The 18,016-nt window shown below is 35.3% G+C and overlaps 1 protein-coding gene across 6 annotated transcripts in view; it reads left to right on the top strand.

Moving 5' to 3' along the window:
- The window catches only part of MME (membrane metalloendopeptidase), a 91,811-nt gene that overhangs the window by 41,504 nt on the left and 32,291 nt on the right, over positions 1 to 18,016 (top strand). For all 6 annotated transcript variants that reach the window (XR_014326242.1, XM_082840173.1, XM_082840174.1 and 3 more), the window contains 8 exons: positions 2,589 to 2,723; positions 4,492 to 4,593; positions 6,511 to 6,647; positions 6,757 to 6,850; positions 8,000 to 8,128; positions 8,898 to 8,996; positions 11,581 to 11,661; positions 12,999 to 13,102. Coding sequence is in view for 5 of the 6 variants with exons in the window: in XM_082840173.1 (XP_082696299.1) it covers positions 2,589 to 2,723; positions 4,492 to 4,593; positions 6,511 to 6,647; positions 6,757 to 6,850; positions 8,000 to 8,128; positions 8,898 to 8,996; positions 11,581 to 11,661; positions 12,999 to 13,102 (881 nt within the window). In the remaining variant the exon portion in view is untranslated. The remainder of the gene's footprint in view (positions 1 to 2,588; positions 2,724 to 4,491; positions 4,594 to 6,510; positions 6,648 to 6,756; positions 6,851 to 7,999; positions 8,129 to 8,897; positions 8,997 to 11,580; positions 11,662 to 12,998; positions 13,103 to 18,016) is intronic.

Here is an 18,016-nt window from a genome sequence, read left to right as displayed (position 1 = left end):
AATAGTGTGTAATTTAAAAGTTCACAAAACTGCAATTAGGGATTTTACCCAACGATTTAAAACCAATTAGCATCTTTGAACCTGCTATTATAAGCATTAGGATTTGCAGTGTTTTATTTTTAAAAGAAGGACTACATAGACATTTAGGTTTTGGGGGTTTTTTCGTTTGTTTTTGTTTTTGTTTTGTCACATAAAGATTCACTGTATCAAAGCTTCAACTAGGCTACCTTACGACTGTCGAAAAAGGTAGCTGCCTCTGACCCTTATCGTAATAACTAGTTGCTCTCTTAGTGACAGAAAAGAAAAATTGACATCTGATTTAAAAAATATCCTGGCCAATGTACTTTTTAAATGTTAAAATATGTGTTGATTACTTTTTCACCAAATTATGACAATTGCTATTATTTGGCATTTTAAAAATCTAGAAGTATCTCAAGGAAGAAAATCAATACCTTAAGGTAGAATCATATCTTGTAGAAAGGGTTTAACAGCAGCAGTAAGCCTGGGTTCTGACAGCTACTAGATAAATTTGGAAGCCAGGAAAGATAATCAAGATACTAAGACATGTTTTAATCAGTCACATTGTAATAGGTTGCCAGGTAGTGGAGCTCATTAAAGGAAGTAGTGTATTCCATGTAAGTGTATTAAATATTCAAGCATCTCAGAAGTTCATGGTATAATATGCTTCCAGTTTTCTGGGAAACTTTACCAGCTCAGAAGACTAGAAGCATTTTCCAAAGTTCTTCTGCTTGCCAAATTCTATAGTCTTTAAATAGATCTGTAAGGATAAAGATACTGGAGTTAAAACCAGTTTGCAGAGTCAACGAAACGGAGGAGAACACTCTTATTATTGTTTTCTCACCTCATTAATGAAAAAGCATCCCATAGAGTAAAAAAAAAAACTCAGTAGATTGATACTGGAAAATTTTAATTACCATTTCCTTCATAGTCAGTAGTAATTCCCTGCTGAATGCAGATGAATTTATATGATTTGAAATGCAGTTAATTCAAAGCACTGCATGCTTGTACTTTGGAATAGTTGGTCCCATGAGGTATGAACTCAGACATATTTGTTTTCTTCAAAGTGAAACAAGAATTCTGATTACTTTTTAATAGGAAAAGAATGGAGTTGGCAAGAATATACATAAAAACATCCTTTTATCCCTGTTACCTTAGTGATTTGGTTTTTAATACAGACACATGGCTGAAAATTAGTTTGTTCTATTGAGTAGCAGATCCATGGATAGAGATGCCAGCGAGACAGGCTCACAATCGCTGGGTATCCTTGAAAGAGAGAGCCCTCTCCCTGGGAAATTGTTTACTTAGCATTTAGTAAAGGTCATGGGATGCCAGTATCTAAAGGTGTCCTCTTGAATTTCAAATTAATAATGACTTTGTACATTTTACTTAGGTTCTTGCTTGATAAAATACTTTCATTTTCCCTATAAGTTTTATGTTTGATTCTCTTAATGAGTCACTGTGAATTTAGATGTGCCTTTGCACTCACAGTGACTAGAAGGGTACCCCTTTCACTGATAATCAGTTAGTAGGGTTGTAAAAGCCCCTTGAAAGTGTGGAATTGTTAAGCACTCTACAGCTTTCCTTCATATTTACCCTGTGTGGACAAGTCTTTGAAACATGGGACTACCCATCGATCCCAAACTTGTGTGGTATGGCTTTCCTAATTCTGTCATCTGCGTGTCACCAAACTGGTGCTGGGACTTGAATGTGGTGGGATCATAATTTATTTTAACTGCTCATAGAAAATAATAGCTAAATAGCAATGTTATGAAAGTGGTATTAAATCTCCTGGGTTCAGTGCCACTCTGAACTTGAATAAGGTATTTATATATTCTATAAAAGGTCAATAATAAAACTAGTTTATAGCTTATCTTCATAAAGTTAAAATGTGTGTGAAGATAAAATGGAAAGAATTTGAGTTCTCAGAAGAAAGCTGATATTCAAATCTATGGTATCTTAGAAATTTCACAGTAATGACAGCCAGCTTTGGAATTAACTAAAACCCACAGATTTGTGTTGGAGGAGCTCATGAGAATGCATTCTCATTAAAAAAAAAAAAAAAAATACTGCTTGGCCAGAGAAGACAAATAAAAGATGTCCTGATAATGTAATATGTTTGTGGCCATCTCTTCATGGATAGTTGAAAAATATATATATATGTGTGTGTGCAGAGAAAACCTGTTAAAAGGAAATTTGGCAAAAGAATTTATTATTTAAGAAAAAAATACTAGGTTATTGCTTACCAAATGTTTTACATCTGCATTCTTATTAAAGCAATTTGTTTGATTAAAAGTTGAAAGTTATAAAATCTCCATAACCAAATGGTTATAAGTTACTTAATACTTTCAGAGTGATCCTTTATTGTTCTGCTATAATTCAAAGACACATTGACTTTCTGAGAATCTGTACAGGTCATTTCTTTTAGGATTCAGGAATGGATTTCTATTTTGTTGTGCTTTATCTGTCACCAAAAATTAATACTGAATGGAAAATAAGTTTTAAGTTAAAGCACCATGATGAATATTTAGAAGGTTCTTCAGCAATGTACTGTCATTTATTTCTTGCAGGCTTGTACAGCATATGTGGATTTTATGATTTCTGTGGCCAAATTGATTCGTCAGGAAAGGGGACTGCCTGTCGATGAAAAAGAGATTTCTTTGGAAATGAATAAAGTTATGGAATTGGAAAAAGAAATTGCCAATGTAAAACACATTTTCTCTGATACACTGAACAATGTCAACCACTTTTTATTTCTTTCTCTTCTCTATCGTATTTTAAGGGTAAAATGTACATCTCCTTAACCAAGTGATAAAAATGCATAGCTCGGGAATGGATCATTGACTTCAAGAGGACCTTTAAAACTGGAATTTTACAGTAAACCAGGTTCCAGACATCCAGGAGACATACTTAATTTGACAAATATTAAACTAGATCTACTTAATGACCTATTATAAGTGGATTACATCAATATCCTAACTATTTACAGTCAAACTGTTGTTGAGATGCCCTTGAGATTCAGGACACACTTGATTGCTAGCTATTCAGCAAAGCTGTTTTAGTTTTGATATGTACAATTTTACTTTATTTTATTTTAAAGTTTAAGGTGACCACAGAAATTGTCTCTATCCCTTTGCTAAGAAGTATTAGCCTCTGAACGTGGCCACACTACAGTACGATATCACTGAGTTCAAACTGTCAGGCTGCTTATTAGCTCAGGGGAGATCCAAGAGGAGGAGTTTATCAGCAAAGCCCAAGGGATGTGTTCCTGAGTTTCCTCTAGTTCCAGGTCAATCCTTAGAGTCTGAGTTGGCACATTCTTGTCTGAAGTTCCTCTGACGGGGTCTGCAGTCTCAAGCGAGTGAGCTCTGTAAACAGCATCCGGGTTATTGATTGAACTCACGGTCAGTTTCAGTCTAGGATCCACAGACCTCTCTGACATTGCAAACAGCACCCTGCACCCCTAAATCCCCGTCCCTTCCAAGACCGTGTTCTCCTTTGATCAGCCTCAGCTTCTGTAGTAGTTGTATCTTACCTCAGAATTCTTTGTGTCTACATTTTCTCTCCCCTCTGACACTCTGAGATTGTAGTGGGGTCTCAGTCCTTCCTGAATCACCTATGTGTCTCTAACAGTGTCCAGCACGTTATTGCGTGCAGATGTTACAAACATAATTTTTAAATGAATAAATAAGTGACCTAAAGGGGAAATTGGAGCCGTTGTCACTTGAGAAATAATTCCCATTTTTACATTTTGTTTCTTTTCGCTTAAAATTGCTTTTACTCCTTTCAACCACTAGTTGGGCAGTTGTTATTGAAATTTTCTTTTTTGATTCAATGAAAAAAATAATACTGGATGCTGTTGATAACGCTGAACTCGTTAGGCCAGATGAGCGGACAGTCACAAAAGTAGATGCTAGAACTCTCCAGATAATTTGCCACCTACCTGTGTTATGTACTAGGAATTTTCTCAGTCTTACTTGCTTTAAATTCTTGTAGAAATCATTGTGCTTTTTTCTACTCTTTTTCCCGTCTGAATTTTAACTGGGACACTGAATGGTGGTAGGTGAGAGAAAGAGTATTTGAGAGAGAAACTGGAAATGACTATATTCAAGAAAGTCATTATCATATGAAATAGCCACAGACACAACTGAGCTGCCCATTTGGCCATAGAAGGAAAGAGGCCTGTAAATATTGCTGATGTGATTTGGCAGTTATGAAAATACAAAAAGATTTTTGAAAAATTTTATACTTGACACTGCAGCCAAATCTTGATAATTGTTACTGAATATACTTAAAATCTCTTATATTTCTCTCTTCTTCTTGATAAGACAAAATAAATTATAACACAAATACAGAATAGAACTTAAATATAATTATGTTGTACCTATGCCATATTTCTTTTTCCCTTGTATATAGTTATATTTTTCTAAAGAGTTCTTGACCTAAAATAATGATAAGAAATTAAATCCATAGGCTACAACTAAATCTGAAGATCGAAATGATCCAATGCTTCTTTATAACAAAATGACATTAGCCCAGATCCAAAATAACTTTTCACTAGAGATCAGTGGGAAGGTAAGTAGCAGTTTTATGTACTCTCTTATTGTGCCATTTTCTAAAATTATAATATTAAAATGCAGTTTGTTAAAATTTAATGATTTTTTAATTTATTGAAATAAATTGAACATCAAAATGAATTTAGACGACATCAACCATTTGACTTCATGAAAAGACTTGAAAAAAAACTATTTGACATAATTATATTTAATTAGTTTGAAGTTCAAAGGTAAAAGTCCTTTCAAGGCAGCTATGTAATAATATTAGAAATTATCATAGAAAAGGGTTTGGGAACATTAAAAGCAAAAATCCTTCTGAAGGACCATTATATAGCCATTGGACTTGGACAGTCAAATAATATAAGTACCAGATTTCTTTTTAACTCTGAAAAAGGATAATTTATTCATAGAACTTGCCATGTTCTCATCAAGGCCATCGATGGAGGTGTTCAGAGCAATAATGGAGAAATAGAACATAAGAAACAGAAAAATCTATAGGCTCCATTTATAAACATCAATTGACATCTTTTTGCTTAGTTGTAATTCCTTAGCTAGTATTTAATAATCTCTTTTAAGGCTATGAATGTATTCTATGTATTAGTTGATGCACACAATCAGGTAATGAAGCAACATTCATGGAAAAATCTACAAACCACCACATTCAGTGATGGAATTCTCTTTGTCACTAATTGCTGAAAACAAGGACTTTTTAAAGGCATAACCTACTGAGTTAGGAATTTCTTACATAGAGCTTTTTAATATAATAAGTGTTTAATGAATATGTTTTGAAATAATGGGCCAAACTGCCAAAGGAAATCAAGAAAAGTACATAGCATCTCACACTTAGTAAGTGATCAGTGTATTTATATACTTCTAGGCATATATATATAAAATTACAGAGCATAAGATATTGGTAATCTTAAACATTCTCAAACATTGAAATGTGGCATTTCAGCAAGATCTGCATAATCTCCACTTCTGCTGTTTTTTCTTATATCCATTGGTGGTTGGATAACCACAATTCCCATTTAAAGAATAATAGATAAGACTCCATCTTCTGGCAACTCCAAATCCAGCTTCTGACATGTGAGAACTGCATGCCTGTAGACCTGATATTGATAGCTTAAAGTACATTTTGTTCATCTTCATCGGACCATCTGTGTTGTATATATACATTTACTATACCTCTGCTAGGACAAGAGTGTGCTTTCATTTACAACACCAGCTCCACTGAGATGTATTACTGTGTTTAAATTGATTGTTTATTAATATCCACCTTTAAGAGAGAAACATTTTATACCCATTTAAATTTTTGCATAAACCTAGGAAACTTTATGTTTCCTGTAGAAACATAAAGTAGACCTAATAGTGATAGCTTAAAGTACATTTTGTTCATCTTCATTGGACCATCTGTGTTGTATCTATACATTTACTATACCTCTGCTAGGACAAGAGTGTGCTTTCATTTTACAACACCAGCTCCACTGAGATGTATTACTGTGTTTAAATTGATTGTTTATTAATATCCACCTTTAAGAGAGAAACATTTTATACCCATTTAAATTTTTGCATAAACCTAGGAAACTTTATGTTTACAGCTAAATTTCTTTTTCTTTTTCTTTCATATTGGTTAGACCAAGAATTTGACACTGAGCCTAATTTCTAGCATATGTTCACTACACTTAGAAGGTTTGCTTTTGCTCTTAAATGGTTGGTTTAATTCTTTTATTTAAATAATTATGCTACAGAACTAATTTTTATTCAAAAATTGATTGAAGCAATTAGAGAAAAATCCCAAACAGATATCAAACTGACTATTGTGATAATTATATAGTGATGCAACTGACACTGTAACCATGTCTGACCCTGTAACCATAATTGGACCCAAGAAGAGAAATCCATAATTACTCAATGTCTTGTGCCTGCTTTTTTCCAGCCATTCAGCTGGTCAAATTTCACAAATGAAATCATGTCAACTGTGAATATTAATATTCCAAATGAGGAAGATGTGGTTGTTTATGCTCCAGAATATTTAACCAAACTTAAGCTCATTCTTACCAAATATTCTGCCAGGTAGGTATGTCAGAGTGCCCATGTTCCCAAAGTTTACATTTAATATCACGCTTTAGAAGCTTTGCAGCCTCATCTTTTCTGTTGCTGGGTGGTGGGTTTTTTTATGCAGAGATCTTCAAAATTTAATGTCCTGGCGGTTCATAATGGATCTTGTAAGCAGCCTCAGCCGAACCTACAAGGAGTCCAGAAATGCTTTCCGCAAGGTGAAGAAAAAATCTCTCTTTTCTTAAGACTTAAAGCATAAAGCGATCCATGGTTATGAAGGCTTGCCATGTACATTACTAGAAGTGGTAAACTTTGCCAAGAGACAAAATGCCAAATGCTGGGTACGTTGCCTCTATTTAAGCCATGTTGCCTAGGAAAGCCAGTTTTCAGGTGCTCTGTGGTCCTATGATTGTCTTCTCTGGCACCGTGATTGAATTGCCCGGGAAGGGCATGTATTGGTTATTTGAGCAGTTCATGGAAGAATACTAGCTTGGTTTTTTGTTGTGTTCAAAGTAATTTCAGGGGTATCTATCTCAATTAATTTGATTTTTCTGGTGCTTATAACATACTAGACATTCAGACAGTTGGACTACGTTGATGTGGACAATCCCCTGAGAATATACCTACCTGGAGATAGCCTTAAGACCTTTTATTAGACTGTACCTGCATTATTTAAAGAATCATCATTTTCGTCCTATTGTGAGGGGAGAGGGCAGGAGGGATTGAGGAAGGAGAAATTCGCACAAATGTATTGGTTGGTGTCACGGAAAGGCAATAACTCCCTGATTGATTGAAATTTTTAGTTTTTACCCTTTAAAAGAAAACGTAGACATATTTTTTAAATTAGAGAATGTAAAAATGGTGTTTTGCTAAATTTCCCTTCCGTAAGTTAATCCCTTTATTGGTTCTTAAATTTGTACACATGCAGTTCTTCTAAGTACTGGAACTTCAGCAAAAACTTTAGAAAACAGGAATGTGTTTTCTTGTATACCAGATCTCTCCCCTGTTACATTTATTGAATATTACTTCACATTTATGTTTATACAGTGGCAACAGTGTTATTTTGTTTGTTTGGTGGAGAGGGTTGTTGTTTCTAACCCTGTCTAGAAAGATATTAACTTGCAATAGCCAACAGTTTTTCTAGGACGTGCTACTGAAAATATACCTTATTTCCAGATCATAGTAAGTAATAATTCAATTGGATTACATTTTATCCTATGCAAGGACATCCTGACATGTGAGGAGAAGCAATGAATATTGCAAGAATTTAGGAGACATAAAGAACAGAGTCCTGTGAAATTTGTGCTCTTACCACGCTTCGGCCATGTACTCCTGGTCAAATGCCATTTCCTTTTTCTCTCCCATAGGCTCTTTATGGCACAACATCAGAAACAGCGACTTGGAGACGTTGTGCAAACTATGTCAATGGGAATATGGAAAATGCTGTGGGAAGGCTCTATGTGGAAGCGGCATTTCCTGGAGAGAGTAAACATGTGGTAATGTTTTCTGCACAATACTCTATCAGCGTGTGTTTGCAATGATGGGCAATTACAATAGTCCATCATTTGGTTAAAATTTTATTAATTGGCAGAGAACTTCTGAATCACAATTTGCCATTATTTCCCAATAAATCTTATTCTCCCTCCCCCATGGGTCTGGTTATGTTTCTGATCCTAATATTGTTTAACCCAAAACCAATTGTCTGTTTTCCAGAAGCAATGTATTCACAATACCCAGTCACGTGTTCTAATGATATAGTCATTTGTAATCTCTTCTGTTATCAAAATTGACTAAGAATTAGTATTTTCTTAAAAACCAGAAAGTAAACCAGGGTTTATTTGAAGTGTAAGACATGTGCTTTATTTTTTATTGTTACTGAAATGAAGACAAGGGAACTTAAAGACATGGTGAAAGAATCTATTGAAATGCTACCTCATGCTTAACTAAACTACTAATAGTAATGACAGTGTTTTATGTTAGTTCGTCTTTCGTGATAATGGAAACCATACATTCTGAAGATGATTTTTATTAATGTATGCATTAAGACCTATTTAATCATTAGTGTTGATAGTAGCAGTGTTGCTTTAAAAATATAATTACCCACATATATCCATTTGTTTAGATCACCAGTTTGTTTATAAGTTTACATTTATTAACATATCATTGAATCATATAAAGACAGCTTATAGCTCTATTTTTTTTAAAATTTGTGTTAGAAAAAATTAATTCATGGCCTAAATTTGCCTTCTGTTCTTTTGGTTTAAGGTTGAGGATTTAATTGCACAGATCCGGGAAGTTTTTATTCAGACTTTAGATGACCTTACTTGGATGGATGCTGAAACGAAAAAGAGAGCTGAAGAAAAGGTAAAGAGCAAAAGGCAGGGCGAATTATCAAAGAAAAATCTATAAGAAAAGATTAACTTTTAAGAAATTTGGGGAAAACATAGTATTCAAAGATTGCGTAAAATAAAAGCAAGCTCCTTCAAGCTGCAGTGTGTCCAGGAACACTTTTCAGGGATGAAGAATTTTTTTTCTATGACTTTCATCTTTTATTATCTCTTTGTAACTAGCTCCTACTTTCCATGTTTGGCTCAAAACTTTGAAAGATCTCCAATTTTCCTCTTTTTTTTTTTTTAAAGGAAGTCTTCACAAAACAAGAGGAAAATCTTGTGTGAACAAGAAAGCATTAGAAGATATTATCAGTGGTTCATGTTTTTCCTCCTTTTATGAAAAATATTTAAAAGACCTCACCAATATCTAAAAATATCCCCTAATCTTTAATGTAAATTTCTAGCTAAATTTTTTTTAAGCATGCACTATTTAGTTTTTTTTTAAATGACCTAGGGAGAAAAATACTAAATTTCTATTCAAGCAAATGTAAGGTAGTGCATTGAGTACTATAAGGTGACCTACAGTTAGAGGGATGTTGAAGGAGCTTTTTATAACTATTCTTATTTACCCCCATTGTGCACCTTTTATTTGGACTCTTCGTATCTTGCATTAGAATAAAAGTGAGATGTCTAAGGAAATCTCAGGTTTAAATTTACTATGCCATTGTGTTGATAACTATATAAACCTAAAAGGAACATGTCCAGTGAAAACTGTATGTGTTTATGAGCAGTATTCACATGCAGCCTGATTATTCCTCTGTAGTTAGGGTAACAGGAAGAACAGACCGTTCTTTGAACTAACACAGAAAGAGTCCATAAATCTATTATAATAAGAGAATCAAGCTGTAGTCTAGTTCTCTTTCAGGATTAGATCACATGAAAGGATTATCTTTTTTCAGCTATCACAGAGCCCTGAGTGGGTCAGGTCTAGAATTTGGCACCCCAGTATAGCTATCTTTCCATAATTCTGTAGGTCCTCAGAAGTTCAGGCTGGATTTGCTCCTTTCATGTTCTAGCTATCACAACATGGTACTATTTGATGGTAGCCAATCAAATTGTTCTAGGTAATCATTTCCCAAGGTGGTGTCATGAAACTCTGGACCTGCCAAGGAGCTCTGTGAAAGATTCCCATGGTCAAAAAGAGTTTAGGAAACATTTCCTGCAGGAAGGCTTCCCTGATCCCACCCTCGACTAGGTTCTATACCTGTAGGGTGTGATCTTATGGCACCATACATCACACTTGAGAGTTAAGATTCATTTTATTGCCTACCATTGACCTTTATAGTAAACTCTCCAGGGGTAGAAATTTTTGCCTAGCATTGTATCCTCAGCCTCTTACAAAGTACCTGGCTTGTTGTATACCCTTGAAGACAAATTGAATGAATATATAGACAAATTAATTCATCCCATTGGGCACTTACAATTACTTAATTTTAAACTCTAAGTAGTCTTTCAATGAAGAAGCCTGCTTAACGTTTTTGTCACAGTATCTACCCCAAATATTTGACAATATATCCTTTTCATGTAGTACCTCTTATTTCTGTAGATTTTGTATCCCTTAGAACACCTTTTGGGGAAATACCTTCTAGCAAATAAAGTGCCATTGAGAGGGAGATGATTCGTTATGGGCTGATGGTATGGAAAGGAAATGGGCTTGGCCAAACTGCTTTAGTGACACATCTGTCTGATCACTGGGGAACTCCTAGGCTTATGAAACAGATTTGTAACAAAACCACATCCATTTGATGGTAAAACAAATAATTCAGAGATGCAAGCTTAATATCCCATGAAAATATTAAATTAGTTAAATTATTTAAGAGCAATGTGCTATGATAAAATCAAAAGTCAACTATCTTTGAGAAAAATGAGAGAAATAAAAAATAGGGATAGCAAATAGTAAACAAGTGGTACTGACGAAATACTTACAATAAGCAAGCAATTTTAAACTAACAAAAATAGAAATAGTAGTAAGGTAGTGGTAAACATGAGATGGTATAACAAGGAAAACGCTGTTTTCTACTTGTTTAACTAATGTCATTCATTTAACTGCGGGAAGTTAGGTACACTAGCTCTGGAGACCAAAGGAGAACATAAAAACTCCAGGAACCAATATTTAGGAAGAATATTAGCATTAAACCTGTAAGCCCACATCTGTTTTCTCAGCCAAATCAGTGAAGTGGAAAGGTAATTATAAGCTGCTAGAATGGAAGTTCTAAATATTACCCCTCCTGTAAAATTGAAGAAAAAAGCCTTTCAGAGAAAAAGTTCATAAAAGTACAATACATGTGGAACAGTGACTTGTCAGTTTTCATTTTGGTTTTCTTGGGAAAGCTGTAGCCTATGAGAATAGGGTATTAGAAGCTAAATTTCAGAACTATTTTTTGTTTATTTTGAACTCCAGGAAAAAGCCAATGCAAAGATCTCTGTTTAAACGTTGTCAGATAGTCGTCTTGTAAACAGTATGGCTCAGGTCATTCAACTGCTGTCAAGGGCAAATTATAATGTTTGCATTCGGAAGTTCATAATCATGCTCACATTCAATATTCTAATTTTCATAGGCCTTAGCAATTAAAGAAAGGATCGGCTATCCTGATGAGATTATTTCAAATGACAACAAACTGAATAATGAATACCTTGAGGTAAGTCTTTATAAAGACTGCACTGATGATGCCTGGGGCTGGTGGCAATGTCATTTCTAGCTATGAGGGGGGCCAGAAATTATGTGAAATAGCCTACACCCAGAGGTCTTATTATATTGATATTAAGCCTTTAACACTGAAGCCAGAACTATGTTTGTTTTAGTTTTAACCTATTGTTTCATGGGCTGGTCTGTATTTGGTTTTGTTATTTTGCTTTCCATATATTCCATTTTAAGAGTAGTGATAAAAATCTGGTGTTTTTTAAAGAGCATTAAGACATAGACATTTAAATGATGAACAGGCAGTACTCAGGCTTCTTATCTCATTTTATACACGCCTGAAAGTCAAATCTTCAGCTTTCCTTCCACTTTCTAATTATTCCTCCACTGGGTAAACCAGGTCATGCCTTCTCTATTTGAAAAAAAATCTACTATTTGAGAATGGGGAACTATTTTATTCTCCTTTGGTAATGTAACAATGAAAAGAAAACAGAGTTGATTGAAGTCACTACAGTATTGATTTCAGACTCAGCTAAAGGTCCTGTCATTAACCTTGCAGTCACCACAACTACTTGAAACCCTGGTGACAAGGTGACCCTTGCCTAGATCTGGGGAGGACAGCGATTCCTAATCTGTTGATTACTAGCATAACACGGGAGTTTGCAAGGCATAGTGTCCTCTTTTCTTTTTCCATTTGCAGAAAAGCTTGACTTTTTATAAAATGAGCTGGCTGTAGCATGTGAGTCCCCGGGGCCCTTGTGGCAGGAGTCTAATGGCTGAGCACATAGCCTCACCGCTGAATTGCTTGGGTTCAAATCTCAGCTACACCTCTCACTAGCTGGCTAAGAGCATAAGCTCAAAGTCAGACTCCTAGGGTTCAGATCTCAGCTCCATCACTCATTGACTTGGGCAAGTGACTTAATTGCGCTTCAGTCTCCACAGCTTTAAATTGGTGGTAACAGCCCATCTTCATAAGATTATTATGGGGATTCAAAAATGTGATATATGAAGTTCTTATAACATAGTAGGTACTAAATATGAATGCTTTTATCTTGTCTGTCCTGTAAGGATTAATATCAATATAGAAAATCTTGTTTGACATTTAGTTTCGTTTAATTACAAAAGAATAGACTGAAGTAGTGATTCAGCCAGCGCAGCAGTGATCTGTAATATAGAACTAAGCTAGTCGGAACTTAACTTGTCTTTGGCAAGTTTTGGTGTTCTCTGTTAACTTTATTAAGTGATAGAATGTAAGAAAATATCTCTTAATGTTATTTAGCAAAAACTTTGAAGATACCGGTTTTAATATTTTTCCCCAAATCTTTTAAATCACTATAGTTGAGATACAGGGAAGACGAATACTTTGAGAACATAATCCAAAACTTGAAGTTCAGCCAAAATAAACAGCTAAAGAAGCTTCGAGAAAAGGTGGACAAGGATGAGTATGTATATTCCAGTTTTTTCTAAAAATATGTTCATTCAGAAGAGGGACCTTGTTGGATTAAAAGAACCTGGTTTAGAATAATGTTACAAGTTGTCATGTTCTCTTTCTATCGAGTACTTCTAAGAGCATCTAAGACTATACCAAAGATGAGTCAGGGATTTAATCAAAATTTAAACTTTTTTCATTAAGGTGTCCTTAGATTACCTTCGGTTTCTCCTCATATGATTGTCTGTCCCCTCTACTTTGTTTGTGGACAGGGCTCTCAAGAACACCTTAGCCTAAGTAATCCATAGCTCCTGCAAGCCTTCTCTGAGGCTGTATTACTGTACACGGCATTATCATCTGCCCTCAGCCCCACCTGTTTTCTATCGGTCCATCATCCTGCAGCTCCATGCCCTTCCTAGATTGCTCCAGGTAACACTTCTGTCAACCTTGTGGTAGCCAAATATGAGATATCAGGACTCACTCTCATTTGTAGTTTTCAAATGCTCTTAACCTCTGCTTACTAGTGGCATTAGTACATTGTAGTAACTATTAGTTTAATGTTCATTTTTCAGTTAAATGGATGTGTCTAACATATTTATCAACATAAGTGTTTATGCACTTAAATCCCTAGAACTGCTTGTGCTTTTAGCTCCTAGAGAGCAAGGGACCATTCAGCACAGTGCTGAACACATAGGAGGTTTTCAGTTAAAACTAAATTAATGAATGAGTGAGCAAGTGAAAAGTAAATATACTAGTTTGATTTTTGTGGTAACTGACACAATGCCATACCAAGTCCAGGTGTCATTGGGAACTGGGAGAATCAAAGGTGAACTTTGATTGTATTACATTACATTACAGCAGCAGAGGGTATGAAAGACGTGTTATAATAAACTGTATCACCAGGAGGAAAATGTGCCAAGAAAGGTACAAAGTGCAGAAGGACTATTTGATAACAGGACTCTTCTATTAGTAAACCAAGTCCAGGTTGGACAAAATTCCTAATATGGAAATGCCAGTTTATTTCAATCCCTGTACGACATTTTGAGCCCTTAAGGTACACTGAAAAAGAGATTGAATTCTTTTGCCGACCTCTATGTTCACTGGAGCAAATGTTATATTGTCTGGTGCTAAAAATGAGACAGCAAATGTCACAAAATGTTTAGTGTCCCAGGTGGGAAAGAAAGACGGAGAATGGGCACATATGTTTTGTGTTATAATCGGTTGTCAGTCCTATCTCTAGAAACAAACAAAAAGTCATCAAAAATAATATCCTGTGGGAAAATTTATAATTTGAGAATCCTTATAAGTCTGAATATTTTTATTTCTTTAAAACTACATATAGTTACACTTAATGGTTGTTAGCACTGAGTAAAATATCTACATACAAATATCATCGAATATTCTTTCTGAAAATAGCTAATATAACCTGCACCCACCTGACACCAGAAGATTTCTTCATAATTTAAAAAATAGTTGTTGAATTATTGCTTGATGTTTTCTTTAGAAGTTAATATAGTCCCAGCTCCATAGTCATTTCGTAAAATGGTGTGCAGTTTTCATTCCTTTTTATCGTATGTGTTGACTTTCTCTGAGTCTTTTTCTCTTTACTGTAGATAATCGAAAGTGACAATTGTATATAATATTTAAATGAATATTTGCTCAGTAGCATGCATAGCTCAGTAGTACTTTTTGGATCCTTTCTGTGAGCTTCTGACTGTTAATCACAAATCAATATGATGTATAAGGTCTTCTCTGCCATACCAGGCTAGTTTTTCTTCCTTCCCTATCTTCTACCTGTATGCTGAGTACAAGGGTTCAAAACTCAGGCTGCACTTTAGAGTCACCTGGGGCAGAAACAGAGACACAGATGTAGAGAACAAACGTATGGACAGCAAGGGGGGAAAGTGGCTGGGTGGGGGTGTGGTGAGATGAATTGGGAGATTAGGATTGACATGTATACACTAATATGTATAAAATAGATAACTAATAAGAAACTGCTGTATAAAAAATAAACAAAATAAAGTTAAAAAAAAAAGAAATAGTACTGATTCCCCAACTCTACACCACCCTAGATTGTGATGTACATACCTGTAGGCGGGGACCCAGGTATTGGTATTCTTTTTAAGTCCCACGCCCCCTTCTCAAGTCAGAACCCCTGCGTTAGTGTTTGTTCCTTTTTGTGTTGACTCATATTTGCTCATATTCAATTTTGTGAAATTTTTTTACAAGGTGATATCTTTAATTTGGCAATTTAGCTTTAAAATTTAGTGTTTGTCTTCCAAAATATTGGAAGTACTTTTGACAGTGATTGCATTAAATCATTAGGACTGTACCCTGTAGATTACAGCATAATAAAAGTTCTTCCTATTTTACTGAGTTTTCTTATAGTGAAAGTTTTTGACTTAATTTGTACCTGCTTAATAGCAATAAAGTCACTATGTTTTCTTTCCTTTTTTATATAGCATCAAGTTCAAGTCCTCACTGTGTATGTTCAGGCAGATAACATCTATTGCTTCTACTTTATTCATGTAACCTGCAGTTAACTCAGAGAATTACATTTTCAGATGCTCAAGTCCTCACTCCTAGGGTCTTGCAGGACAAACAGGTGTCCATATCCACAGTAGAGGAGACAGAGATGAGAAAAGCTATTGATTATAGTAGGGTTATATTGTAGGGTATTATAGAGAAATGATGATGCATTAAATTTTCAAGGCAGCAATTAATTTAAATAAATTCAGTCAGTTAACCAAATAGTAAGCTTCAGGACTTTTTCTTTTCTCACTCCACATGCTCTCACTGGGCAAACTTGTATACTTATTTGCATCTTCTACTATCGTTATGACCCCTGAATACATGTATCTGGCCCAGGTCTGTTTGCTGCGCTCCAGATCCAAATGTCTAGCTGTCAATGAAACATCTCCATGCAGGTGTTCCATTGACCCTACAAACACAGCATTTGCCTTTCTGAGAAAAAACTTATCATCTTTCTCCCTTGATCCCCCTAGTTTCCAACTTCTATCTTATTGCTACCAAGACAGAAACCAGGGGTTCATCATCCTAGACCAATCCCTTTCTGTCATCTCTGATATCTACAGTGATACCTACTTCAAATCCCATTCAAAAAAAAAAAAAAAGTTTACATCCACCAGCTGCTAATTAAATATTTTATAGGCATGAGGGGGTGTGGATCTCCATCTTAACCATCTCCATTGTCATGCCCTAATTCAGACATTTCTCATTGTTCACCAGAGTGATGATAATATTTTCCTAATCTTATCATCAATCATCTCACAGTCCTTCAGCTAACTCACCATGCTATTGCCTTAGAGAGCTTTTAAAGACACAAATTGAGTCATGTCATTTTCTGATGAAAACCTTTCCATACGTTTGTTTTGCCCGTCTCATGAAACGTGTACAGAGCTCAGCGTACCTCCCTGTAACAGCACTCCAGAATTCCTTTAGAGTCACCCTACCCCACAGCATTGCCCCAAATCTCCACCCGTAGGAATTACTGTAAAGTCATCGCTGCATCTCTTCCTCCTCCTTATCCCTTACCAGGGCCACCCTTTCTGCCCTGTTCATTTAACAGAAACCAACACATGGTGTGATTCAACTTGAGCGTTATCTCCTTACTCATAGCACCCCCTTACATGATCCTCTTCATCTTGTCCCTGTGCTATCCCTTACACACATTTTAGTCACAGCACCAGTACATCTGATTACATTTAGCTGGACTAGGCCTTGTTGAAAGCAGAAACAGTGTATTTGTGTCACCAGAGATTGAACATTGATGAGCAGAACGTCGACCTTTCCTCAATGATGATGGAGTGAATGATTGATAAAATTGCCAGTTTGTAATAATGCTTACAAAGTGAACTCAGCCACTAAAGTAAATATTGACACATCCAAGCATCTCACCGTCATTGTTGGTGAAGATGTCCAACATGATCTCTGCTGTTCTCTCTGCTTAAAAATTCAAAACATTAAGGAGGTCCGGAAGTCTGCATGTGATATGCCTGAGTTAATCATCTGGCTAAAAGGACTTCTGCCCATTTGAGCCCCTGGCAACTGCAAAGGACAAAGGTTTAAATTTAAAAGGCTCTTGGCTCATGTGGTTTCTGAGTGCCTAGCTTGTGTTTCCAAAATTATCTCAAACATCATGTTCTCTGGGGACTTAATGGCAGTTTGTAAAGAGTTTCAAACACATCATGTTATCAAATAGTAATAATGTTAAATTGAGACTGTAATATCCATTGGCAAAATTACTTAGTGATATATCTAAAATGATTTACTGCCAGTAACATGATTATTCACTTAGACTCCATGGAACAAACGTAAACCTCTGAAAAGAAACAATGTACAGGAACAAAATAAAATGAATTCCTTTTCTTATTTTTAGACTTGATATTATCTTGTTAGTTTCTCAGGACAGAATTTTCTGTAATATAATTGGGACAGATAGTGCCAGTGTTTGTAAATTATGACCACTGAGCATGTGGAGTTGCATTTTGTAAACTATGAGGACTTATTCCATTGCTGCTTCTTTCCTGCTGTTGTACATCAAAATAAAAACAAGCTGACATTAACAGCAGCCAGCTCAATAAACATTTTATCCAGCAGCTACAGTGTGCAAAGCACTGTGCTAAGGATATAGCACAGTAAAGTAATGAGTAAGGATAAAGAGGATAAAGTAATGAGTAAGACTCATAGCCTGTAATCTAGTAGAAGAGGCAGGTGAGCAGCAATGAAAGCTGATAGAAAGCAGAGTTGGTTGGTGCTATTACAAGACAACAAAGTGCTAAGATAGCACTTTTTTAAGCCACAATTAAACCTTTACTTATTAGTAAAACAACTAATTGTTGTTTTACTAATTGTTGTTTCTCTGGAAACAGCATGTCAGCATTTAAATTAATATTGAGGTGAACAG

This window comes from Leucopleurus acutus (assembly GCF_964270905.1).
Source record: "Leucopleurus acutus genome assembly, chromosome: 5".
In the NCBI taxonomy this organism is placed as follows: Eukaryota; Metazoa; Chordata; class Mammalia; order Artiodactyla; family Delphinidae; genus Leucopleurus; species Leucopleurus acutus.
Note: the sequence above shows the minus strand (reverse complement) of the source record. Positions and strands in the feature narration are given on the sequence as shown.